This window comes from Panthera tigris, chromosome C1 (assembly GCF_018350195.1).
Source record: "Panthera tigris isolate Pti1 chromosome C1, P.tigris_Pti1_mat1.1, whole genome shotgun sequence".
Taxonomy (NCBI): Eukaryota; Metazoa; Chordata; class Mammalia; order Carnivora; family Felidae; genus Panthera; species Panthera tigris.
In genome coordinates this window covers 185,322,065-185,348,568 of record NC_056667.1, presented here as the reverse complement: position 1 = coordinate 185,348,568, position 26,504 = coordinate 185,322,065, and the positions used below count along the sequence as shown (strand labels likewise).

Sequence of the window (26,504 nt, the reverse complement as noted above, 5' to 3'; positions counted from 1 at the left end):
GGGTAAAGATTTTATTTTTATCTTTTTGTCTATTCATAACTGTATGCCTAGGCCCAGGACAGTGACTGGCACATAGCAGGTACTCAGTAAATATAAGAGGGATGAATAATTGAATAAGTGAATTTATGGAAGGAAAAATGTTTAATGAATCAGGAAATCAATCATACATGGCAAATTCCATCTTTTCCTAGGGTTTGTGTGAGTGGGTTTCCACGGCAACATGAAAAACACTGGAAAGAACTCTGTGGTCGAATAGTATTGGATCCCGAATTCATGGTGCAACTCCTCACAGGGGTTTATTATGCCATGTAAGTAGATAGACTATAAAACTCAGTGAATTGTTCCTAATGTTTGGAAGCTTAATATTTCTCTTTTGTCCTTATCAGTTGCACAACACTGACTCTTATTCCATGAAGGACCCATTATCTTCTCTTTCTAATATGAATTCCTTATAGTACTTTTTAAAAATGAATTGTACACTTGTTATTTAAATAACAATGATTAATAATAATGATCAAAGACAATTTTTAATTGAGATGCAATTGAAATATAAGATTTTATTAATTTTAGATGCACAACCCAATGATTCAATATATTTTATATTGTGAAATGATTACCTCAGTAAGTTTAGTTAACATCCGTCACTACACCTAGTTACAGATTTGCCCTCAAGATCTGTCCATGTTGTTGCAAATAGCAGGATTTTTTTGCTTTTTTATGGTTGAATAATATTTGTTGCCCCCACCCCATGTGTGTGTGTGTGTACACCATATTTTCTATTTTCTTTACCCACTCATCTGTCAGTGAACACTAGATTGTTTCCATGTCTTGCTTTTGTAAATAATGCTGCAGTGAATGGGAGTGGAGATGTCTTTTCGAGTTCAGTGATTTTGTTTCCTTTAGATATGTACCAGAAGTGGAATTGCTAGATCATATGGTAGTTTTATTTTTAATTTTTTGATGAACCTCCATACTGATTGCCATACTGTTGCTGCACCAGTTTACATTTTCATCAATAATGCACAGGATTTCCTCTCTCCACATCCTTGGCAACACTTACTTCAATATTGTCTTTTTGGTAATAGCCATTCTTGCAGGTACAAGGTGATATCTAATGGTTTTGGTTTGCATTTCCCTGATGATTGGTGATGTTAAGTACTTTTCATGTACCTGTTGGCCATCTGTATGTGTTCTTTGGAAAAATATCTATTCAGGTCCTCTGCCCATTTAAAAAAAAATTTTTTTTTTAAGGTTTATTCATTTTTCATAGAGGGAGGGACAAAGCATGAATGGGGGGTGGGTGGAGAGAGAGGGAGACAAAGAATCCGAAGCAGGCAGGTTCCAGGCACTTAGCTGTCAGCACAGAGCCCGACATGGGGCTCAAACTCACAGACTGCAAGATCATGACCGGAGCTGAAGTCAGATGCTTAACTGACTGCTTCCTCTGCCCATTTTTTAACCAGATTATTTGTTTTTTTTAATGGTGAATTGTTAAGTTCTTTATATATTTTGGATATTAACCCATTATTGGATATATCATTGCAAATACCTTTTCCCATTTAGTAGATTGCCTTTTCATTTTCTTGGTGGTTTCCTTTGCAAAAGCTTTTTATTTTGGTGTAGTTTCAATAGTTTATTTTTGCTTTTGTCTCCCTTGCCTATGAGGACATATATAAATAAAAAAAAAAATGTTGCCAAGGCAGATGTCAAAGAAATTGCTGCCTATGTTTTCTTCTAGGAGTTTTTATGGTTTCAGGTCTCACATTTAGGTTTTAATCCATTTTGATTTGATTTTTGTGTTGATGTAAGATGGGGGTCCAGTTTCATTGTTTTGCATGTCATTGCCCAGTTTTGCCAACACCATTTATTGAAGAGACTTTCCTTTCCCTGTTGTATAATCTTGGCTCTTTGTTATAAATTAATTGACAACACATGCCCGAGTTTATTTCGTGGCTCTCTTCTGTTTCCATTGATCTATGTATGTTATATATGCCAGTACCCACACTGTTTTAATTACTGTAGTTTTGCAGTCTAGTTAGAAATCAGGAAGTGTGTAGCAAAGGAAACAACCAACAAAACTAAAAGGCAACCAACGGAATGGGAAAAGATATTTGCAAATGACATATCGGACACAGGGCTAGTATCCAAAATCTATAAAGAGCTCACCAAACTCCACACCCGAAAAACAAATAACCCAGTGAAGAAATGGGCAGAAAACATGAATAGACATTTCTCTAAAGAAGACATCCGGATGGCCAACAGGCACATGAAAAGATGCTCAACGTCGCTCCTCATCAGGGAAATACAAATCAAAACCACACTCAGATATCACCTCACGCCAGTCAGAGTGGCCAAAATGAACAAATCAGGAGACTATAGATGCTGGAGAGGATGTGGAGAAATGGGAACCCTCTTGCACTGTTGGTGGGAATGCAAACTGGTGCAGCTGCTCTGGAAAACAGTGTGGAGGTTCCTCAGAAAATTAAAAATAGACCTACCCTATGACCCAGCAATAGCACTGGTAGGAATTTACCCAAGGGATACAGGAGTACTGATGCATAGGGGCACTTGTACCCCAATGTTTATAGCAGCACTCTCAACAATAGCCAAATGATGGAAAGAGCCTAAATGTCCATCAACTGATGAATGGGTAAAGAAATTGTGGTTTATATACACAATGGAATACTACGTGGCAATGAGAAAGAATGAAATATGGCCTTTTGTAGCAACGTGGATGGAACTGGAGAGTGTGATGCTAAGTGAAATAAGCCATACAGAGAAAGACAGATACCATATGGTTTCACTTTTATGTGGATCCTGAGAAACTTAACAGAAACCCATGGGGGAGGGGAAGGAAAAAAAAAAAAAAAAAAAGAGGTTAGAGTGGGAGAGAGCCAAAGCATAAGAGACTGTTAAAAACTGAGGGTTGATGGGGGGTGGGAGGGAGGGGAGGGTGGGGGATGGGTATTGAGGGCACCTTTTGGGATGAGCACTGGGTATTATATGAAAACCAATTTGACAATAAATTTCATATATTGGGAAAAAAATAAATAAAAATAAAAAAGATAAACAGAAAAAAAAAAGAAATCAGGAAGTGTGATGCCTCCAGCTGTGTTCTTTTTTTTTTTCAAGATTGTTTTGGCTATTCGGGGTCTTTTGTGTTTCCATACAAATTTTAGGATTATTTCTATTTCTGTGAAAAATATCATTGAAGTTTTGATGGGGATTACCCTGAATCTGTAGATTGCTTTGGATTGTATGGACATTTTAACAATATTCTTCTAATCCATGAGCATACAATATCTTTCCATTTGTGTGTTTCTATTTCATCTGTGTCTTATATAAAAATTTAAGTGTACAGTATATAGGTCTTTAATTTTCTTGTTAAATTTATTCCTAGGTACTATTTTAATGCAATTATAAATGGAATTTTTTCTCAATTTCACGTTCTGATAGTCCATTATTAGTGAATATAAGTGCAACAGATTTTAAATACTGATTTTTGTATCCTACAACTTTATTGAATTTACTTATTCTAATAATGTTTTTAGTGACATTGTTAGAGTTTTCTATAAATACCATGTTATCTGCAAATAGAGACAGTTTTACTCTTTTCTGATTTTGGATCCTTTAATTTCTTTTTCTTGCCCAATTGCTATGGCTAGAATTTCTAGTACTATGTTGAATAAAAGTGGCAAGAGTAGGATCCTTGTCTTGTTCCTGATCTTAGAGAAAAAGCTTTGAGTTTTTCACCATTGAGTATGATGTTAGCTGTAGGCTTGTCATATATGCCTTTTGTTATTGTCAAGGTGTGTCCCCTGTACACTCACGTTGTTGAGTTCTTATCATGAATGGATGTTGAATTTTGTCAAATGGGTTTTTTTTGCACCTATTGAAATGATCATATGATTTTTATCCTTCATTTTGTTAATATGGTATATCATATTGATTGAATTGCAGATTTTGAGCCATATTTGCACCAAGGGATGAATCCCACTTGATCATGATATATGATCCTTTTAATATATTGTTGAATTTGGTTTGCTAATATTTTGTTGAGAATTTTTTTGTTCATCTATGTTCATCAGGGATATTGGCCTGTAATTTTCTTTTCTGGTAGTGTTCTTGTCTGGTTTTGGTATCAGAGTAATGCTGGCCTTCTAAAATGAATATGGAAGTATTCTCTCCTGTTGTTCAGAAGAGTTTGAGAAGAATTGGTATTAATGTTTCTTTAAATGTTTGGTAGAATTCACCTGTGAAGCCACCTGGTCCTGGACTTCTGTTTGTTAGCAGGGTTTTGATTAGTGCTTCGATTTCCTTACCAGTAATTGGTCTGTTCAAATTTTCTGTTTCTTCATGATTCAGTCCTTGTAGTCTGTGTGTTTTTAGGAATTTATCCTTCTTCTAGGTTGTCCAGTTTGTTGGTGTATAATTGTTCATAGTAGTCCTTTTATTACTTTTTAAATAGCCAAAATATAACTAGTCATTAAATTAGAGTCTGGAAGTAGGTCAGGCTTTCTTTCTGGAAAACTATGTCTATCTACATAGTTCATAACCTAAGTTTTCATAAATGCATTTCAGTAGATTACCCTAAATATCAACACATGATAAAAGCCAATTATGTGAAAAGACATCTGTAAACTATTTTAAACATTAGTAGATAAACATTGGATTTCAAAAATCTTCATTTTGTACTTGTAACCAAAAGTAAGACAGTTTGGAAATGAGATGATACAAATGTTAATGTGAAAACTTGTTTTAGAACCACAATAGTAGGACTTGGAACAATAAAAATGTTGTTGAAGATTAGAGATATTTGCTAAAGATAGTAAACAATCTGCTTCTCCACAGGTATAATGGGCAGTGGGACCTTGGCCAAGAAGTCCTTGATGACATCATTTATAGAGCTCAGCTAGAACTTTTTTCTCAACCACTATTGGTAAGTTATTATATTTACTTTTTATTAAACATACCTATGCCTGAAAGGGGCACTAGTGAATAAAGATATTCACTATATAAGATATGAGGCAATCTAAATCATAGAGGGGAAAAGGTTTATTCTGTAACATTTGGTTAACTTTTGGAGAGAAAACAATTTATTTGGATCCTCTTCTACCACATATCAAAATAAAGTTCAGATAAATTAAGAATCAAATGTTTTGAAATCCTTTAAGAAAAGAAAGAAGAAAAGGTTAGAAATACTAAAATTTCTAGAATTGGAAGGATTTTCTAAGCTTAAGAGATGGGACAAGTCACTCAAAATAGGTTGGGTTTTGTTTTAGTTTTTGACCACATAAGCATCTAAATTCTAAACCACCAGTTTTTTAAAAACAAAGTTAATATGTATTGTACAAACTGAGAAAAAGATTCTCAACAAGCATGACAAGAAAGCCAATTAGTATTTTGTTCTCTATAAAAAGATTTCATACTCTCCCACAAAATAAATATATTTCCAAAAGGTAAATGGTCGATCAAAAAGCAAATGCGAACATGTAGTAGTGGAGTAAGGAAGGCATTCTTTCCTTTACCAGTAGCAGTATAACGCAATTCCGAACCTCCCTTTATAGAAGTAGTTCAGTCATGTGTGTTTTCTTTAACCCACTACCTCATATCTAGCAAAACATCCCAGAACTACTTTGAATTTTTTTAATGTATTGTAAAATGTATAATATCCAAACATTAGTGTTATTTTTAATCTCAGAGGAATCAAAACAATAAATGTTTTGGGACACCTGGGTGGCTCAGTCGGTTAATAAGCGTCTGATTCTTGATTTCGGCTCAGGTCATGATCTCATGGTTGTGAGATCGAGCCCTGCTTTGGACTCTGTGCTGAAAATGCGGAGGCTGCTTGGGGTTCTCTGTCTCTCTGCCACTCCCTGCTTGTACATGTACATGTGTGTGCATGCTTGCTCTCTCTTTCAAATTAAATAAACTTAAAAAATTCTTAATTAAAAAAGATGTTTCACAGCAGAGTATGATTAAGTTTTTATATATGCAAGGGGCACCTGGGTGGCTCAGTCGGTTGAGCATCCGACTTTGGCTCAGGTCTTGATCTCACATTTCATAGGTTCGAGCCCAGCATCGGGCTTTGCACTGATAGCACAGAGCCTGCTTGGGATTTTCTGTCTCCCTCTCTCTCTGCCCCTCCCCTGCTCGTGCTGTTTCCCCTCTCTCAAAAATAAACACTGAAAAAAAAATTTTATATTCAAAGATTTATGCTAAAGAAAATGCTAGCTTGTGTAAGTGGTCAGTCAAGCAGTGTACAACTATTTTTTAAATCTAGACAGGACAGAGGCAACATACAGATCTAATGGTCATCAGGTGATTCAACTGTGGATGGTTTTTCTTTGCAAATTTCTGTGTTTTCTGGGCTTTTTGTAGTATTATGATGGTATTTTAAGAATATTACTTGTGGAGGCGCCTTGGTGGCTCAATCAGTTAAGCGTCCGACTTTGGCTCAGGTCATCGTCTTGTGGTTCATGAGTTTGAGCCCTGCGTCTGTGCTGACAGCTCAGGGCCTGAAGCCTGCTTGGGATTCTGTATCTTCCTCTCTCTCTGCTTCTCCCATGCTCATGCTCTCTCTCTGTCTCTCAAAAATAAAATAAATGTTAAAAAAATTTTTTTAAAAAGTATTATTTGTGGTTTTTTACTTGTAACACTTTAAGAGCACAATTAAAAATTTTTTTGTGTGTTTTATTTATTTTTGAGAGCAAGAGAGACAGAGCACGAGCGGGGTAGGGTCAGAGAGAGAGGGAGACACAGAATCTGAAACTGGCTCCAGGCTCTGAGCTGTCAGCACAGAGCCTGACGCGGGGATTGACTCACAGATCATGACCTAAACCAAAGTCGGACGCTTAACCGACTGAGCCACCCAGGTGCCCCAAGAGCACAATTTCTAAAGCTGTTTTCTTTGTACCATTTTTTAATATCTTAATACAAATATAAATTTATTGAGGTAGCATTTATAATAGTTATTTACTATTTGAATTTCTTTTTTTTCTCTCAGGTCAACATGCCTAATTTTACCCTAAGGGTCACATTAAAATAAATGGATAAGAAGATAAAATAATTACTTCATAATAATAATACCCTGCATTTGTGATACTCTTTAAATTCATACTTTTCTCCTTGTAGCAGTCTTATAAATTAAGTAGAGGTGGCATTTCCAAGGCAATATAAGTAAAGAGATTAGTAATCTCTAATCTTAGAGCAATCCTTTGTTGTGGGGGACCTTTGAGGGACCCAACAAACAGCACTCCTTTTCTCTATTAAAATTTAGAGCCAGATGATAGGTAAAATAGTTGGCAGAGAAACAAGCCTCATCTTTATTCCTGATAAAAGCTAAATTTAAAGACTTAACTCCCCACCCCTCAGTCTGGATGTTGGAATAGCCTCCTGGAGAAGTTTGAATTGGCAGAACTGGCACACTTGTCCAGGAGACTGCATTTTACTTGTCCTTTCCAAGTATAGAGGAAGGGAGAAAAACAATTCTCTAGCTCAAGATCTTTGCTAAATTAGTACTTCCCAGTTAAGAAACATGCACCAGTTGGGGCAGCCTGGGGGCTCATTTGGTTAATCACCTGACTCTTGATTTTGGCTCAGGGCATGATGTTACAGTGGTTCGTGGGTTCAAGCCACGTGTGTCAGGCTCCGCGCTGTCATTCTCTGTCTCCTCTCTCTCTGCCCCTCCTCTTGCTTGCACTTGCTTTCGCTCCTTTGTCCCTCTCTCTCTCTCTCTCTCTCTCTCTCTCTCTCTCTCTCTCTCTCTCTCACACACACACACACACACACACACACACTCACACACACACACACAGTGGTGAAACAAAATGCCAGCCATGTTTAGGCAAAATTTCTCCTTATGGAAACAGAGTGGAGAAAAGGCTAATTTTTTTTATCAGAGATTAAATTTTTCATGTTATTTATCATCTGAATAATCAAAAACCTACTCTAAATTTTCTTTATCAGGGTTCAAATGTTAAACAATTTTCTTTCTTTGGAATGCCTTTTCTCTTTGCAAGTGAACAACTTTAAGGAATCTGTGGAGTGTATGACTCACATTTTTAAAAATAAATTCTCATTTTAAAAGCTTCCCTAAAACAATACAGAACAATGGAGGTACAAACTCTTTTGACATATTGTACTTTTATATTTTATAGTACCAGTTTAAAATACATACTCAAAAAATTATAGAGGGGTGCCTGTGTGGCTCAGTTGGTTAAGTTTCCAACTCTAGATCTCAGCTAATGTCTTAATCTCAGGGTTATTGAGTTCAAGCCCTGCCTTGAGCTCCACGCTGGGCATGGAGCCTACTTAAAAACATTTTTTAAATAAAATAAATTTTATTAATTTTTGAAAGACAGAGACAGAGCACAAGCAGGGGTGGGGCGGAGAGAGAAGAGGACACAGAATCTGAAGCAGGCTCCAGGCTCTGAGCTGTCAGCACAGAGTCCGATGTGGGGCTCGAACTCACGAACTGCGAGATCATGACCTGAGTCAAAGTTGGACACTCAACCGACTGAGCCACCCAGGAACCCCTAAATAAAATAAATTTTAAAAAATTATGGAAACATAATAAAATTATGGAAACATGAAGTAAAAAATAATCATAAATTATATATTGAGTGTAAATATACATAGGCTTTATATTATCATTTTAGGTTGCCAATGCCATGAAAAACTCATTACCATTTGATGCTCCTGATTCTTCACAAGAAGGCCAGAAAGTACTTAAAGTGGAAGTCACTCCAACAGTGCCGAGGATTTCTCGGACTGCGATTACAACAGCTTCAATCCGTCGTCATAGATGGAGAAGAGAAGGTGAGTACAAAATTCCTGTAGCCCATTCATGGATTCTAGCAAATTTATCACTGTTTTTATAGACTAGGTTAACACATGATATTATAGTACTGTATATAATTAAAGTAAAATTGTTTTATTTTTTAGTATAGCGCTGGAAACGCAGTTTAAGTGCCTGAATTTATTTTGATATAGATATATATTTTTTATAATGTAGAAAGATGTTATTAGACTGCTCTATGAACATTAAAACAGAAAATAAGATCAAGTTAATTTTTGTCTTATTTTTGAACTAGTAATAACAATTGGAAAGAAGTTTCTTTAAACCTGTTATAATGGGAAAAAAGGTGCATGTATGAGCATTGTGGGAGAAAATTGTGTAACTGACCAAACCAATGGTGAAATACAAGCTATCTATAGAGAGTTGGTTATTGTATTTTAGATTTTTATCTTTGCTTTTCCTTGTTTTGTAAGTGCTGAATCCAGCAGTATTTCATAGGCATATGGTACTTAAATGGTCCAGCTGTCTTGCCTAAGAGATATTAATTGCCATTTTAATGATCCCTATTTTCCTGTCCTATTCATTTGCAAACCTCATATTGTTCATCTGCCTCCTTATGTGTGTGCATGCTGTGCACACACATGTAACTATATAAATAGCGTTTGTGTTTTTATCATATCCATATATACATTCTCTTATCTGCCTGGGGCAAAATGCTCAGAAAAGAATAGAACAGCACAAAAGCACTAAAATTTTATATGTTGAATCCCAGATGGCTTTGACTTCTCAAACGAGGCTGACTCGAGTATTCCTGGCTCCCCGGTCCAACACGGCTCCACTGACCTAGGGATCAAACGTGTGCAAGAGGGGGAGGTGCTGGTGCGCAGGACCCCTGAGCACGGCTCACCGGAGCCCAACTCAGCAGCAGCCACAACAGAGGGTAGGACAGAGATGAGGAGGCAGAAGTCAGTGAGGCAGTTGCTGGAGAAGGATCCTGGCTCTCTATCCCCAAGCAGAACATCTTTCCATTCTAGTGTGTGTTTCCACTATCCCAGGGTGTATTAGCTCCTCCTTGCAAAGCACACCTCCCCATATGCCTAGCACCAGGTCAGGTACAATCTTTAGTTACCATTTGTGCTGGCCTGGAATCTGCATTCTGTGTAATCAAAGAACAGCTTGGCATGGCTACTAACAAGGCAGAGGCCTATCTCCAAAATGCTTGGGATTTTTTTATTACTGAGCATGTTTATTCTAACATTGGGAAAGGAAAAATGCACCCAATGGACATGACAATATGAATTGATTTCTTATATATAATAATTTATTCCTTAATATATGAAGAGAGTTTTAAAACATTCATACATTATCTTTGGGAAATTGGACTAAAGTGGAGCTGGCCGATTTATCTCTAAGTCCAGGTTGGTCAGTTAACAAGAATTTCTTATCTCTTTGATAGAGTAAACCAGTATTGATCACTTTTTACAGTCTGTGGGTCAAGTCACCTGGGTCTAACTAGTAAACTACTGGCCTCTTTCCTCTATAAATGTGCTATCCTGGTGGACACTGCATTTTATCATTTATTGTAAATATTGACGGTTGTCTTACATAGCTTCCAAACAGAATTGAAATGTGTTATTTAGAGTTCAGGTATCCTGGTAGATCTTGTTTCCACAATGTCGGTATCTCAAAATGAGAATTTATTTTTACCCCCAAATCACCACCACCACCACCACCACCACCACCACCACCACCACCACCACCACCACCATCACCACCACCACCCACCACCACCCACCACCACCACCACCACCACCACCACCACCACCACCACCACCACCACCACCATCACCATCTGTAAAAGAACACTTTTCTCCAATAGGAAACTATTTATTTGCCGTCATGTGATGCTCATAGGAGTTGGCTTTGTGAAAGAGGGAACTGTAGCCTAAGTTTTTCATTATTTAATGTGTTGCTACTCTGGAACCTTAACACTAATTAATAAAATATAGCAAATAGTTTTAAAATAAGTTATATATTTTTACTTAAGACCAAACATATATGGAGCAGTTACCTTCCACCTTAGGGAAGTCTCTTGCTCTTTGGTGCATTAGCGTTTGAGCATGCTCAGTAAGAATTTAAATCTGTCCTCTGTTCCCTTGCCCATTTGCCCACATTGACCTGACTTCATTTAACAGTGTTGCATGTGCATGATCTAAGGACCCCAAAAAGTTGGTGCTGTTTCACAGAGATCCTGTGAAAGATGCAGCCTTCCCTTTTCAGTTTCTCTGTATCTCTTTGTTATCCCTGAGATAGTCAAAAAGGCATAAAAATAAGTATATGAATTGATGTTGAACCCATAGTAGGCCTAAATTGAACAACAGCCTGTTTCTCAACATTCCTGATGACTAAATGAGCCACTTGATATATATACTACCATTCTTAGAATGTTGATTATTTGTGCTAAATGTAGTACTATGTTAATTAATGCTTGATGAAATTCTAGAGAGTGTGGGATTAGGTTGGAACATTTCTTCCAGTTCATGAAAAGTCATATACTTTGAAAAAGGAACCGAAATAGTAGTTCTTTTAAAATGGCCTCTTTTAATATTTACTATCACTGGTAAAATTTCAGTTTGTGAGAGTGGGGTATTGCCACAAGGAAAGAGGAATAAGTTCCTTCAATGTGTTTGAAATTTCTCAAAAATTATTTTGCCTTTTAATCTAGATTAATTATATCTTTACATCAATTTCGGAAGGAGCTAAATTTATAAGAAAAGGCAGACATGAATGGAAAATTTCATTAAAGATCCTTTTTGGTTATCTTCCCTGCAGATCATGAGTAGAGTTATATCATCATCCAGGGAAAAAAATAGAAAGGAAAAAAAGTTGTGAGACATAACTGCCTTTTTAATTCCTTGAGGTTTTTTAAATAGAAGGAAGGAAATTACTAAAACCTATGTAAAGTGTTGGTAATTCTGAAGTCTGCTGGAGCTTTTGTATTAACATCAATATTTGGCCTTTTAAAAGAATTTTCTAGTATGATGGTTTTAAATCATTTTACAATTAAAATTATATTTGTTATGTATTGAAATTGAAGGGAGACTATAAACCCATCGCCTTCCCTTACCCTGATTGTCAAGTAACATTTTATTTGTAACTTTTAAAGTTGGATTTAGGGGCGCCTGGGTGGCTTAGTCGGTTCAGCATCCAACTTTGGCTTAGGTCATGATCTCACAGTTTGTGAGTTCCATTCCCACATTGAGCTCTCTGCTGTCAGCGCACAGCCCACTTTGGATCCTCTGTCCCCCTCTCTCTGCCCCTGCCCTGCTTGTGCTCTATCTCTCTCAAAAACAAGTAAACATTAATAAAAAATTAAAGTTGGATTTAAAATTCTTACTAAACTGAGGACAATGCCTATAATTAAAGTATGTTAGTATTCAATTGTATTGGAACAGCATTTCTTGGTATATGCAATATCTGTAGATTCTCTTGCATGCTGGCTTTTATGTTATCATCATCTCTTTTATGGCCATATTGCTTGGGCATCAGATCTGCATGAGGCAAAATTTAGATGCTACCACTAAGTCTCTCAGTCTCCTTTCCTCAGTATAAATAGATATATATCTGATGATACATTTTTGTTCACTACAGTTTTATGTTACTGATATCAATTGTGAACCAGTAAATACCTTTTCTTGGGTATTTTGGATTTCTTTATACTAACTGTAAGTAAATTGTTAAGATGATACCATGTGAATATAATATAAAGTTTCATTTTGAGGTACGTTATATACTCTTTTGAAGAAGGGGTTGAGAGAAGTGGTGTCAGCTGCATTTTCATATGGCTTTGCATGATGGTTAATTATTAAACTGCTGGATATAATAACAACATGCCTTCTGCTTTAAGGATAGTCTATTTTGTTCTTCTTTTGAAGGAAGGAAATAACTAATCCATATAAGAAAATATATTTAAGAAACTATTTTTTATTTTTCCAGGTACTATGTTAAATAAAGATTGTGTTTAAATATTTTATGTGTATTTTACTTAGATAACCTATATCTCAAAGTAATATTTGTTTAGAATTTTTTCCTAATACCTTAACTGTAATATTTATATCTATATGTGGATTCAGATTAAACCTTTCTTGCAGTCTGGCAAACATATGTAATGATGTAGCAAACTGCTACCCGTTAAGAGATTGTTGATCATACTTTCAGTAAGAGAATTGGGCTTTCTGGAAAACCCAAATTAAATACATTAGATACGCTTCTTCCCTTCTAACAAAATCCCAAGGTAAGGATTCTTTTGTTAACTGCAGTTTCTGCACGAAACATAATGGGACACACATTATCTTATGATTATAACAATAATACATCTCAAGACTAAAAATCTAAATTATTACAGATGTACATACTATAGAAAGTAAAAATCCTTATAGCTATCTCTGCTAGTTACTGATAATCAAATATTTCCTTCACATTAATTTGTCAAGAAAATATGGAAACCAGTGAGTAGATATGCCCATAAGACAAAATATAATTACGATGTTACTGGAAACAATATACAGTTTTTTAGAGTTAGAAAATCTAGTTCCATGTTAAAAGCTTTAAAGCCATGTAGAAGCACTTAGCTGTTGAGTAAATGTAAAATCTTACTGCCCTTTTTAAAAAGGGTTTGCCTGTAGGAATAATGAGTTTGACATTATTCTGGGTGACTGAAATTAGAAGGGTGACTCTTGAATGGTCTGTTTTATGGTGGGTTAAGGAAGATATGAGGAAAACCTTTTGATTTTTTTAAACCAGATAGATATCATCACCTCAAATTGACAAGGGTGTATTATAAAGATTAGTAACAAAATGTATTTCACCTGAAGTTGTTTTATATGCCTAAATACTGAGATACTAAGTTTGTTTGTGGATAGTCTTACAAAAGCTGGACTAATTCAAACTGAATAAACACAATGGATAGCATATTAGAATTCTGTGCAGATTAAGATTTCTTCCCCTAAATTATTTAGGGTAAGTGTTGATTTGATAACAGGGTCATTGCCAACCTATAGCAAACATTACCCAAGAGATAAGGTCAGTTGAGTTTTTATTCACAATTCCTTCTTTTTTAACTTAGCTATTGCTGAGTCTGTCTGATTTGTTTTTTAGGTGCTGAGGGTGTAAATGGAGGAGAAGAGTCGGTAAACCTAAATGATGCAGATGAAGGCTTTTCATCAGGGGCCTCCCTCAGCAGTCAGCCATTTGGGACCAAACCATCCTCCTCTTCTCAGAGGGGAAGCTTAAGGAAAGTAGCAGCTGGGCGTTCAGCTAAGGATAAAGAAACAGCTTCTGTCATCAAATCCAGTGAGAGCCCTCGAGATTCAGTCATTCGCAGGCAGTATGTACAGCAACCAACTGATCTTAGTGTAGATTCAATCGAGCTGACACCGATGAAGAAACACCTGAGCCTGCCTGCTGGCCAGGTGGTGCCAAAAGCCAATAGTTTAAGTCTAATCCGGACAGCCAGTGCTTCCTCAAGTAAATCATTTGACTATGTAAATGGCAGTCAAGCAAGTACCAGCATTGGGGTTGGCACTGAGGGAGTTACTAATCTAGCAGCTAACAATGTTAATCGATACTCAACTATCAGTCTACAGGAAGACCGGCTAGGTCAAGCTGGAGAAGGTAAAGAGCTCCTTAGCCCAGGAGCTCCCTTAACCAAGCAGTCTCGATCCCCAAGTTTCAATATGCAGCTAATATCCCAGGTGTAGTTCTGACATCCTCTCTCATCTTTTTGCTTACCTTTTAAACTGAACATTTCATTGTACATGAAGACACTTCATCCCACATTGTGAAAAAATTGGTCATCGTAATCAGATTTGATTTAGTTTAGGTATCTTCATACTGTATTTTGTATGGAAACAGCAATAAGGTTTTCTTTTTTCCTCCTTCCTATATCTTCTCTTCACCTTATTCCTTGTAAATGTGTTTGTGAAGCAGTATAAAATGTATGCATCTTCCATACCTTCCTTTCTCTGTGGGTGATGTGCAATCCATCGTAGGCTGATCGGTCCCATTTCAGCACTGTGAGACTGAGGATACGTTAGAGGAAATGGTGTATATGATCCCTATGAATTGATTCTTTGGCTTTTGTTTAAAAAAACAAAACGGGTTTGTTCTCATAATTTATAGAACTGTGGAGATTACTGGATCATATTTTTTTCTCTTTTAACCAGGAGTGCCTCAGAGATTCTGCTATGACTTTGGACTTCTCTGAGTCTGTGCAATCATTTTCTTGAGAAGCATGGGGAAAGGTGGTAGACTGCTGCACTTTTTCATTAAAATGTGGGTGGCTCTTTTTCCCCCCATCTCCTTTATCTCCAGGACACAATGTTCAGTTACTGAGGCATTTAAATCAAGTTAGGGCCCCCTCCTTTGGAGGGCAGGGCTCAAAATTGTTTGTTTAATTGATAATGCACTTTCTCAATGGCTCTATAGTCATTATTAACATGTCTTCCCTCCTCCCCACAAGGACATAGGTCATTTCTGTCCTTAAAGTTTGAACAACTAAGAAATCAGAGAATCCAAGGGGCATGTTCTATTTCCCAGGAATGATTGACACTTTGGTGCTGGGGTTTGTTGGGGGAGGGGGAGGGGGTGGTTTTTGTTTAGCTCGTGTGGGACTGTGTGTGCGAGGGGAAGTTTTGATAGGTTTTTTTCTTTTCCTTTGTGAGCTGATGATGACTGAAGTAGAACAAGTACGTCTTCAGGTAAAGAGAGGGATTTCTCAACTTGCTTTCTGTGATGTCAGACTGTTGGAGAAGCCCTTTCAGCTGCTTTCTAGATGTACCTAAATTCAGTCAGATATTTTGGATTAAGAAACCTGAAGTCCTGATAGATCATATACTTTAAGGAAATACATCAGGGACAGATAATTGGCTGAAAACACTGATGCTTCAACGTGACACATTTTTATAGAACATTTCTACCAGGGGGTACTGACTTGATTTCTCCGACAAGGACCACACTGCCTTTGTGTTTAGTGTAATGCAATTTGTGTACCTTCTGATCATATATCTGCAAAAGTTTCTCATTTTTATAAAACTTGGAAATCATGCCAGTAAGCTAGATGTTGAATGTATGTAAGTATCATTTTTGGTAATTGTGCTAAGAGGCTACAAAAAACATTATTAGTGAAAAAAATTTTTTTTTAGTTCTGATTTGGTTGGGTAAGATTTCAGTATAAGTTCTTTTCGGTCTCAGGCTCTAATGCTTGATTGAAAAAGAAGAGAATATATTGGCTTTTTAAAAATCAGTGTATTGTGACTTGAACTGATATACATTATCCTTCCACAAAATACATCAGAGCTATTAGTGCTTTATACATTTAGACATTTTTATTTTATTGTGAAAGAAAAATATACTGAATTTATAGAAAGCAAGTATTTAATTAACAAAGTTTAAATTTTTATCTCTACCAATTAAAATTACAGTAGATTTTGATAAAATAATCGGAAAAATGCCTCTTGTTTTTTTCCACATCTGAAAATCTCCCCTCTCCTCTTCTTATTTTAAGAGGGTTTGTTTTGTTTTATAGGGGACTTTGTTAGAATCTTTATAAGAACGATGAGATGCTTGTTTGAATTTGGTGGTCTGTAACATTTTTCAGCTCATATGAAAATGGAAACCTAGAACCTGAACTGAACTAACACAACCAATACTACTACTACAACATTGCCAAAGTCTGGGATAAAGTTAAAAGTTTATAAATAGAAATGTATTGATGTGTGTATGAGTGAGTGAGTGTGTGTGTGTGTGTGTGTGTGTGTGTGTGTATCACAAAGACATATTTTAGATGTCCCTCTTTTTTAATTTAAGGGATGTCAGATAAGTGAGTTTGAAAGCAGCCAAAAAAAATGAGGTGTAAAGATCTGTAACATACTGAGGAAAGCAAAGTTTCAGGTATGAAAGGAAAAGAGCATTGTTCTTACCAAGGGGTAAGATCTTGGCCATCAGCGGTTGATTTAGGAGGCTGATGGGTTGTTTTGATTTCAACAAGTTGTACGGATGTTGGCATCTAAATCTAGCATGGTTTGGTTAAAGCGCATGTGCGCGCGCGCGCGCGCGCACGCACACACACACACACACACACACACAAAACAATACCAAATTACAGCAAAAGCTGTAATACATATAAATCTCGCTTTTATTTTGTTAAAAATCTTATACTTGAAAAGTTGGTTTTGAAAAACTTTCAACTTCTAAGAATTCATTTATCTGTATGTATATACATGCGTATTTTGTATGTATATATACCCATTAATGTTTCATGACCCTGTAACATTTTTTCCATTCTTTTAAGTTATGTGATTTGGCTTTAATGAAGAAACATTTCATTTAGTTCAAACTGTGCATTCAGGGTCTTAGAACAGATTTCCTGTGCAAGATATAACTAAAATGGAATGAGTTTTAATAAACCATAAGTCAAATTTTCTAAGAGATTTTTTATATTCATTTGCATTATTTATTGGCATTTAATTCAAAATAGTTTTCAGATATACAACAGCTGTTACAAATATATACCAGCAATATGCATACTTTATTATTTAACAGCCTGTTGTTTTATACTTCTTACCTTTCATAAGAAAAAGTCCTTCTCTCTATGGAAAAGCTCATTACAGAGAAAATACTTGTTTTCTATAATAAAACAATCTGATTGATGCCATCTGTGTCAGGTTAGAGAAGCTGGAAGGGGGAAAATGGTTATAGTTTGAAGTACTGACCCCTACCACCACTCTTATGCTCCCAGTTACTCTTCTGTGCCTGTTTATTATAGTCAGAATTTTTGTGCTAGACGAGACCCTAGAAATATCTAGCTAGTAGCCCAGCTCCCCAAATATCATCCTCAGGAAACTGAGACTCAAAACGGTTGTGACATGATTAAGTTCACATAACTAAGAAGCAGAGCCAGAATATAACTCCTGTCTCCCATCAAATGCATATTAACACCCACTGCCTCCCTGTACTCCTACTATGGTAAACGTGGTATGTAACTGTCTCCATTTTTGCAGTTTCTTTATATTTCTGGTCTAGTAGTTAGTGAATATAGCACATTAAGAAAAGTATGAAATCCAGAAAATATGCAGAGTAATAAACCTAGATGGGAAGTGTTGGAAATGTAGGTATCTATACCACAGATGTAAGGATAGATACATTTTTTTAATTCTAATTTATGCCTTACTATTTTCTGCCCCATGCCAGTTGTATGCTGCCATTTTATAGTTGATTATATTTCTGGGGATTTATTTAAATGCAAAAATAAACCCAAAGAAATGGCTTTGATCAGTGTTTCTAGCTATTTTAAAATAACTTTTGAATCAGCCAGCCAGCTTTCACAGTCACCTAGGTGGCAAATTAATTGTATTGCACAATGGAGTATTGCAAAGAAAAGATTAAATAAATTTCATTCCATTAATTTCTAATGTTGAGAAAATAGAACCTTACATGTGCTTTAGAATAGATACAAGCAATATTTCCTTATGTAATTGAAAAAGGTTTATAGTGTGAAGTTTATGATTCCATAATGGAATGGTGACCATAATGTCATTTAAAATGTATATACCATATAAAATGTCTTAAATGCAGTAGTCTCAGCTATATAAGCTCAATATTTCCAATGTATATTCTCAAATTCCACTTAGTAGCTTTAAATTAAACTATTTATTAGACACTGGAATACTGAGAATAACTTTTCAGATTTTTTTGTTTGCACTATTTTTGTGAATATTTTAATGAAGTGGGGTGTTTCTGCTACCTCACTTTGTGAGGTTTGTATGGGTCCATTTTTGAATACTTTAGTTAATAACAATCAGTTGTCTCATTTAATTCTCTGCATGTTCATTTATAAATTTAAAAAACTAGTATCTGTCTTTAGGGGGTAGTATGCTATTTATATAAACACTGGCAAGGAAGAGCTCTCCATTTCCAATCTTGGATTACAAACTAAGTTTTTGGTTTTTTTTAAATCAGTATTTCAGTTATGTATTTGTTTTTCAGGTTAAAAATGTTTAATAGGTCATGCCAGTGGTCAAAAAATCTGTAAGAATTTTAGAGCAACTTTTCTATACTATGGCTATGTTAAACAGTCTGAATATAAGACTTTTTACCTTTCAAGTTGAATGATTATTGTCATGTTTCAAACCACTAAGTCGGTTGAGACACTTATTTGTAATACTTTAATTTTTTTAAAGTGCTTTCTAGAAACAAGTTATTTGAAAACCAACTAGAAATGATTGAAAACTTAAATTCTCAAAAATTAGAATATTTGCCAGATTATAAGATAGAATGCAGTGTGAAATTGTAAACAGTGCTAATAAAATCATGAGTCACCAGATTGGTACAATTTTCCATTTCCAGGGTGGTCATGTTGATAATATAAGGCATAAATTTTAGTATTACCTGCATTGTGTACCTAATGGGTATATCATATTGGCACTGAATATACATAGGAAATAATATTCATAAAGTCAACCAATGTGCACTTAAATTATATTAGGTTTTTGGCATTGCCAGAAATTTGTATGGTGATCCTGCCATTAGAATTAGAGGAGTCCTCATCACCCAGCCTTTCCCTATTCCATAGACACATTCCTTCTAAACCTGACCACACAATCATAAACTTTTGGTAACTTCAATTGCTTCAGTATTTTTGTACTCTTAACTATTAGTCACATGAGTAATATACACGAGAGCAAACAGTTCAGAATAGAAGTTAGCCGAAAGCTGGAATTGATGTGAAATAACTGGCAGCACAGTACAGAAATGTAGGTTCTATGTTTTACTTTGGATTTTGAGAAAATGTTTACAAATTAAGGCACATTCAGATGACTGATTTTATGATACTAGGCTCAATATAGATTTTACAAAAATCAGAATTAAGTATAGCTTACAGTATATATGAGTCTTTGTGTATCTGGAGGTAGGCTCAATAAGGAAATTCTTTTATTTTCAAAGAGAAAGGAACTTAATTGGACCATCCATCCCCAACTGCAGAATTGGTATCAAACTGGTTTGCTGTATTTATGTGTCAACAGCTCAGTGTTAATTGTATCAGAGGAAATTCTTCATTGATTACAAAATTTACCAAAGAAAATGTATCAACCAAATATAATTTTTTTAAAGTACCTAACTGTTAAGGAATGAGGCCCCTTTAACATAAAGGATTACTCTCTAGCCCTGGGGGAAATAAATACTAAATGATTCTTTGATCTGCAACATAGGTATACAGTACCTACAAGATTCCATTTCAGGCTTTCTTATGTCAACGTTTTACACTTCCAGCAAAAGTACCAGTTAAGAAGTCCAAATATTATTCATTATGGCACATCTTCATGTCTCCTTAAATTAAGGATTCTGCTCATCAGTATTGAAATTCCTAAAATTGGTATATTGTATGATATGATGGCTTTTTAAAAATAAAATTGAGGGGGGAGTTATGGAAATGCATCTTTTAAAATGGGTAATGGCAGTTATTTCCAGTAAGTATGATACTGGCCAAAATGGTATGTTTTTACATAATTTATGTACATGATCACTCTGGGTGTTTTTTTTTTTCTTTGCAGAAAACATCATTAATAAAAGCTAAAATACTCATTTTTTAAATGCATGGACCAATAAGAACTAATGGATTTAAACTATTAAGTAATGATTTTCGGGGGGGCGGGACACAAAATGTAATTATATATTAACTAATGTTGCAAACAGATCCTATATATGTGTTTTTTTTTCATATCAGGTGGTAGTTTAAAAGTAACGTATTGATAGGCTATCTTGGAAACAGAAGATTGGCTTTCCAATAATTCCTAATGTAGGTTTTGGATTTTTTTTTTAAGCTTTATCATCCACAATGAATTGAGAGATAAGTTCAATGCTCCATGTATTGTTTTAAAATATTTGTGGGGTGCCTGGTTGGCTCAGTCGAGCATGTGACTCTTGATCTCAAGGTTGTAAGTTCAAGCCCCACGTTGGGTATACAGGTTATTAAAGTCTATGAAAAAAATGGATAAATAAATATTTGTAATAAGCTTAACTGCTTTCCAGTGAATCTTTTTGATTCTCATTCTAAAAATTATGCTGACTTTACATTCATTTTAACTGGTTAAGATAAACCGTTTTTATGGTGCAAAAATTATTTTCGCACTATTTTGTCTCCTGAGCTCTCCTGAGCTACAATTTCTCAAGAGTTTTATTCTAGTAATATATAGTCTGGTCTCTGTCACAATGGACAAGTAAACAGGAGATATCCCACATGTTTGCTTCATAAAATGATATGGAATGTATAGATCAGCTCTTCTTGTTTTTTTTTTAAACCAGCATCAACCTACAGCTTGGTATAAATTTCCCAAGTATTCAGAGACTCGTGCCAGTGAAAATTTAAATAGGATAGGCATGAAGAAAATATGATTTCTATTGACTGATGTCCTTTCAACCTAGGACTAGTGAAAACTTTCATTTTTTAGAGCTGAAGAAAAAAAACGCACATTTAAAATCATTTATTGGTGCATGTAAGCCATTATCTTAACTGTCTTACTGAATTGGTTAATGCTGTTGATTGTTGAAATGTGAAACATAGTCACTGTTGACCTTGTAAATATCTGCCAGAGATGAAAAAATATTTTAAGTTATTGTAAATAAAGATGTATAAAATTCATTATCAGTCTGCAATGCAGAAACATATCTAAGATGTTAAATATTGTGTTTCTTGAGAGATGTGTAATTTTCCCCTAGATGTATCTAGTTACATTAAGACTGTAAATTTTCTTTTGTACAGTATAAAAATACAGCTTTATTTGGCTTTTGACTGGATTCCCCTGAGTTAATTTTATATCTTACCTAAATTTTATACCCTAAAATGGTCCTTCATTGTATTTTTTTCAAAGCATGCCATTTTATTCATGTATGTCTGAACTTTTTATTTATATGACACACTATTAAGGCAGTTTATAAAACTAAAGCAATAAATAAAGTTACATACAGCACCATAAAATAAATAACATGAAGGCAGGAATGAACTTAATACATAAAATACATGCCGTATATTTATGTTATTGTTGAGATACAAATTTATCTATCTGAACTTTAAAACAGCCAAATGTAAAGAGAGATTAATTATATGAATTTTAGAGATCCTTAAGATAAGACAAATCAGTTTCTTAGATAAAGCACAATTGTTTCTAGAACTGAGATGAAAAAACTGAAAATTTTCTCCTAAGGTCCTTATAAAGAAGATCCAACATTACTACAGTCATTTACATTCTCTTCAGAAAGGTATGAAAGTGCCTGTTTCCCTGTACACTTACCAGTAATTAGTTTTCTAGTCACTCAACTTTTTGGTCTTTCCCACATTGTGTTTTCTAAAGATACACTTTAGCCTTCTCTTGGAACATGGGTTGAATGAAGAGCTGAGCTCCAGGCCCTCTTTTCCTTTTTTTATATATGCATTTTCTAGAAAAGTCTCGGGCCTTTTTTTCCAGCCCCCTCTTTCCTCATAGCTACTGTTCCTTGCTTATGGACCAAGGCTTTATTCTTTTACTTCAGATCCAAGCAATATAAAATACTTTTTAAAAATACTTTATTATGCCTTAATTCAAATTTGCTGATATAGATGATCAGTTTCAGAAGAGAATGGTTTAAGGCAACTCACAAAGTCTGGTTTGTTGTTTTTGCCTTGATTCTGCATCTGCAGTAGTTAGGGTGGGTGAGATTCACCAGTTTGACAGTTTCAATTTTTTCCTTTTATTAAAAATGTCATATTTGCTCATGTTGAAAACTTTAGAAAATACAGAGAAAATACAAAGGGAAAAACTAAGTTACTGTAATAAAATAGTGAATATTAACAAGATAGCAGCAACACTGCCCTAATACATATACAACTGTGGTCCACATCACAATAATTTACATTCCAGAGATCCTTCCCACGTGAATTAAACAATAACAACATTCATTGGGCTCTAGGACATCCCAAGCACCATTCTAATGACTTTAACAACTTTAAAAATTCAATAATACAACAGTGTCTGATAAGTACTGTTATTCTCCTTTTGTAAGAAAAGGAACGTTCATCTGTCCAAGGTCACAGAGCTAGTAAGTGGTACAGCTGGAATTGAACTAGACACTCCGGCTCATGGACTTGTGCACTTAACATAAGATGCTGCTTCATACAGTATTGATTATTCTCAGTTATTAGTATACTTGTCCTATCCCCCACAAAGTCAAGACCCCTAAGCGGGGCGGGGGGGGGGGGCGAGGGGGAGATTGGATCTTAGTAGAGCTAGATTACTAATGGGCAAACTAAGTCCAGGAAAGAATCAAGCCCTAAAACCCTAGGCATACATAATTATAAATTCTCTCCTATGTGTGGTTCCAATTATGTACCATCCATAATTGTGTACCATTCTAGAGAGGAGAAAATAGTCTTTGTGTGGTTTGTGTGAGGGGCCTAAGTTGAGAAAAGCTGACTTAGAGTATAAGGAAGCAGAGGAAGCTCTCAAAAAACTTAGAAATATTTTATCTGTTTTTATCCTCATCCCTCCCCTGCAAAAAAAACCAAAACAAAACAACAACAACAAAAAAACCTGCCAGGTAGCTTAGGAAGAAATTAGAACTTTTTTGGGCTGACTTACAATTATTTTAGGATTTAATGTTTTAAACACCATCAGAAAGGGTACAAATAAAGTTTTATGTTTAGAGTTTCTAAAGCTCTAAATCTGGCCCCTGGGTCCTCATCCAAATAGGATCAATATAATCCGTAATAACAACTCTGGTTTTCCTCAAGATGTTATATCAGAAACGGGTGGGACTGACTGCTTCTAAAACTCATTTGAAGGACCAGTCACTTTTGGCACTTAGGGAACAATGTTTAATGCATAGGAATGAAAACATTTTTTTTCTGGCCAGGTCATGCTGACCAATACAAACTTAAACTCTGAATCATTGTATAATTTAAACACAATTCAAAAATATTTTTTTTTCAAAAATATTTTTTATTCTCTCCAATCAACACTCAGTGGGAAATATCCCCATTTCCTCAAAGAAAATAATCAGAATTTTAAATGCTATAGATACTTATAAAAAATGTATAAATAATGGCTTTATGCACATTATAAAACTCTATGTTATGTACACTGTAAAACTTCTAAAACTCATTTCCCAGAGTCTGAATAATTATGTGCATATTTTTTAAGGATTAATCTGCCAAATCTTTCATTACTAATTTGTGCTTTATGAGGGTTTTATCATCCCTGGTGTAAAAAAATCTTGGAGATAGGGGTGCTTGGGTGGCTCAGTTGGTTGAGCATCCCACTTGGGCCCAGGTCATGATTTCATGGTTTGTGGGTTCAAGCCCCAGGTTGGGCTTTGTGTTGCCAACTCAGAGCCTGGAGCCTGCTTCAGATTCTGGGTCTCCCTCTCTCTCTGCCCCGCCCCTTCCCTCCTCATGCTCTCTCTCTCTCAAAAATAAACATTAAAAAAATTTTTTTTTTAATTTTTAAAAATTAAAAAAAAAATCCTGGAGACAAAATAGGATCTCACTACTGTATTCCTAGTGAGAATTTTTTTATTCCTAGATGTTCAGATAGAAGTAATGACTTTCTCCTGAGCAGGACTGAAATCAAACTGATATCTTAAAAAAAAAAAAAAAAAAGTCTTGAGAGGCGCCTGGGTGGCTCAGTCAGTTGAGCATCCGACTTGGCTCATGTCATGATCTCTCAGTTTGTGAGTTTGAGCCCCGCATCGGGCTCTGTGCTGACCGCTCGGAGCCTGGAGCCTGCTTCAGATTCTGTGTCTCCTCCTCTCTGTCCGTCCCATGCTCACGCTCTGCCTCTCTCTGTCTCTCAATAATAAATAAACGTTTAAAAAAATTTTTTTTAAAGTTGAGTAAGTGGTTCAGTCAGTTAAGCGTCCAACTTCAGCTGAGGTCATGATCTCATGGTTTGTGGGTTTGAGCCCTGCATCAGGCTCTGTGCTGACAGCTCAGAGCCTGGAGCCTGCTTCAGATTCTGTGTCTACCTCTCTCTCTGTCCCACCCCACTCACGCTCTGTCTCTGTCTCTCAAAAATAAACGTTAAAAATAATTTAAAAACTGGGTAGAAATTATGTGCTGAGGCATCTGTCACTGATACTCTAGTCCTATTATACCCTTAGAAAGTGTGTGTTTAATGCATAGCATCTAGATCATTTCATATGATAAAAATTTTCATACTCCCTAACTCAGTGGTTCTCAACACCAGCTGCATGTTAAAATCATCTGGGGAAAATTTTTCTTAAATTTTGATTACCAGGCCACATTCAGACTCTCTGGGATTGGGATCTAGCATTAGTAATTTTAACAGCTTCCCAGGTAATTCTCATGTGCAATCAACATTGAAAACTCTCTTTAATCCTATAACAATCTTTGGCATTCATAGCTAAGCTTTCCTTCTTTCACCCAGAACCACTGACTCAAGATTTTTTTTTCCTAGAGAAATATATAAAACAGTAAATGCCAATTTAAGAGATTAATCCACTGTGTGTGTGTGTGTTTGTGTGTGTGTGTAGACTCATCAATGCGACACTCTGCCTTTCCTCTTCCTTTACTCAGACCACTGGACGCTATAGGCATGAATACAATTTCATTGGCCCCAACCTTAAGCCCCTGACACTTTGAGGTTCTTGTACTTCTTGGGCCTGCCCACTTTTTCATGCCCTTCAATTTATGTTCCAAAGCTTCATCACTTTGAAGTACCACTTTCTCAGGAGCCTCAACTCTTCTTCAAATGGAGGCCACCACTTCAAAGAACAATTCTATCTACAGCTATCCTCATCTCCATGCTGCCTGTCTCAGATGAGGTATCTCACTTCATTTATTTTACTCAGCATCCTAAGGCAATTCTTTTTTTCTCCCTTTGGCTCTAATCTATACACTGATGACCCCTAGATCTCTCTCTTGATCTCTTGACCGATTTTCAAACTCTTATATCCACTGTTTGCAGGATAATTGGATATCCGTCTTTCAAAGTAGTTTCACAGTCAAGATGCCTCAAGCATCTTGCACAGCACACTGGGAACTAATACCCAGGCAACAATGCCAGAAACCTGGGAATTATGTCTTCCTTCTCCCTCACTTCTATATCCAGTTTCCAAATCCTGCTGACTTTGCCTTTTTTTTTTTTTTCAAATTCATTCTTTCCTTTCCAGTTTTACTACTACAGTTCAAACTTCTGTGTTCATCTTCATATCTAGACTGCTTTGATAACCTCTTAACTAGTCCCCTGCCCCTCTCAAATTTAACTTCATTAGTGATTAATAAAAAACACCTATCAGTCCCCTGGTTACAGTTATTCAATGGTTCCATCATAGAGGATAAATTCTGTTCTTTAGCCTGAGATTTCTCCCACTCCATCTCCTATCATTCATACTTTTACTTAAGGTTTAACACCAAACTGCTTTGTACTACCACACCCATTTTTTTAAGTTTATTTATTTTTGAGAGAGAGACAGTGCGAGTGGGGGAAGGGCAGAGAGAGAGGGAGAGAGAATCCCAAGCAGGCTTTGTGCTGTCAGTGCAGACCCCAGTGTGGGGCTCGAACTCACAAACTGTGAGATCATGACCTGAGTTGAAACCAAGGGTCAGACGCTTAACCGACTGCACTACCTAAACGCCCCTACCACACCCATTTTT

At 35.8% G+C, this 26,504-nt stretch overlaps 1 protein-coding gene across 10 annotated transcripts in view; it reads left to right on the top strand.

Annotated features, from left to right (window-relative positions):
• The window catches only part of FAM126B (family with sequence similarity 126 member B), a 90,354-nt gene extending 69,555 nt beyond the window's left edge, over positions 1–20,799 (top strand). For 9 of the 10 annotated variants that reach the window (XM_042995041.1, XM_007090006.3, XM_042995042.1 and 6 more), the window contains 5 exons: positions 192–308; positions 4,852–4,939; positions 8,661–8,820; positions 9,573–9,740; positions 13,958–20,799. In XM_042995041.1, the coding sequence (XP_042850975.1) occupies positions 192–308; positions 4,852–4,939; positions 8,661–8,820; positions 9,573–9,740; positions 13,958–14,559 (1,135 nt within the window). In that variant the 3' untranslated portion in view covers positions 14,560–20,799. The remainder of the gene's footprint in view (positions 1–191; positions 309–4,851; positions 4,940–8,660; positions 8,821–9,572; positions 9,741–13,957) is intronic. The other variant, XM_007090007.3, reaches the window with a different exon arrangement.
• The last annotated feature ends 5,705 nt before the right edge of the window (positions 20,800–26,504 follow it).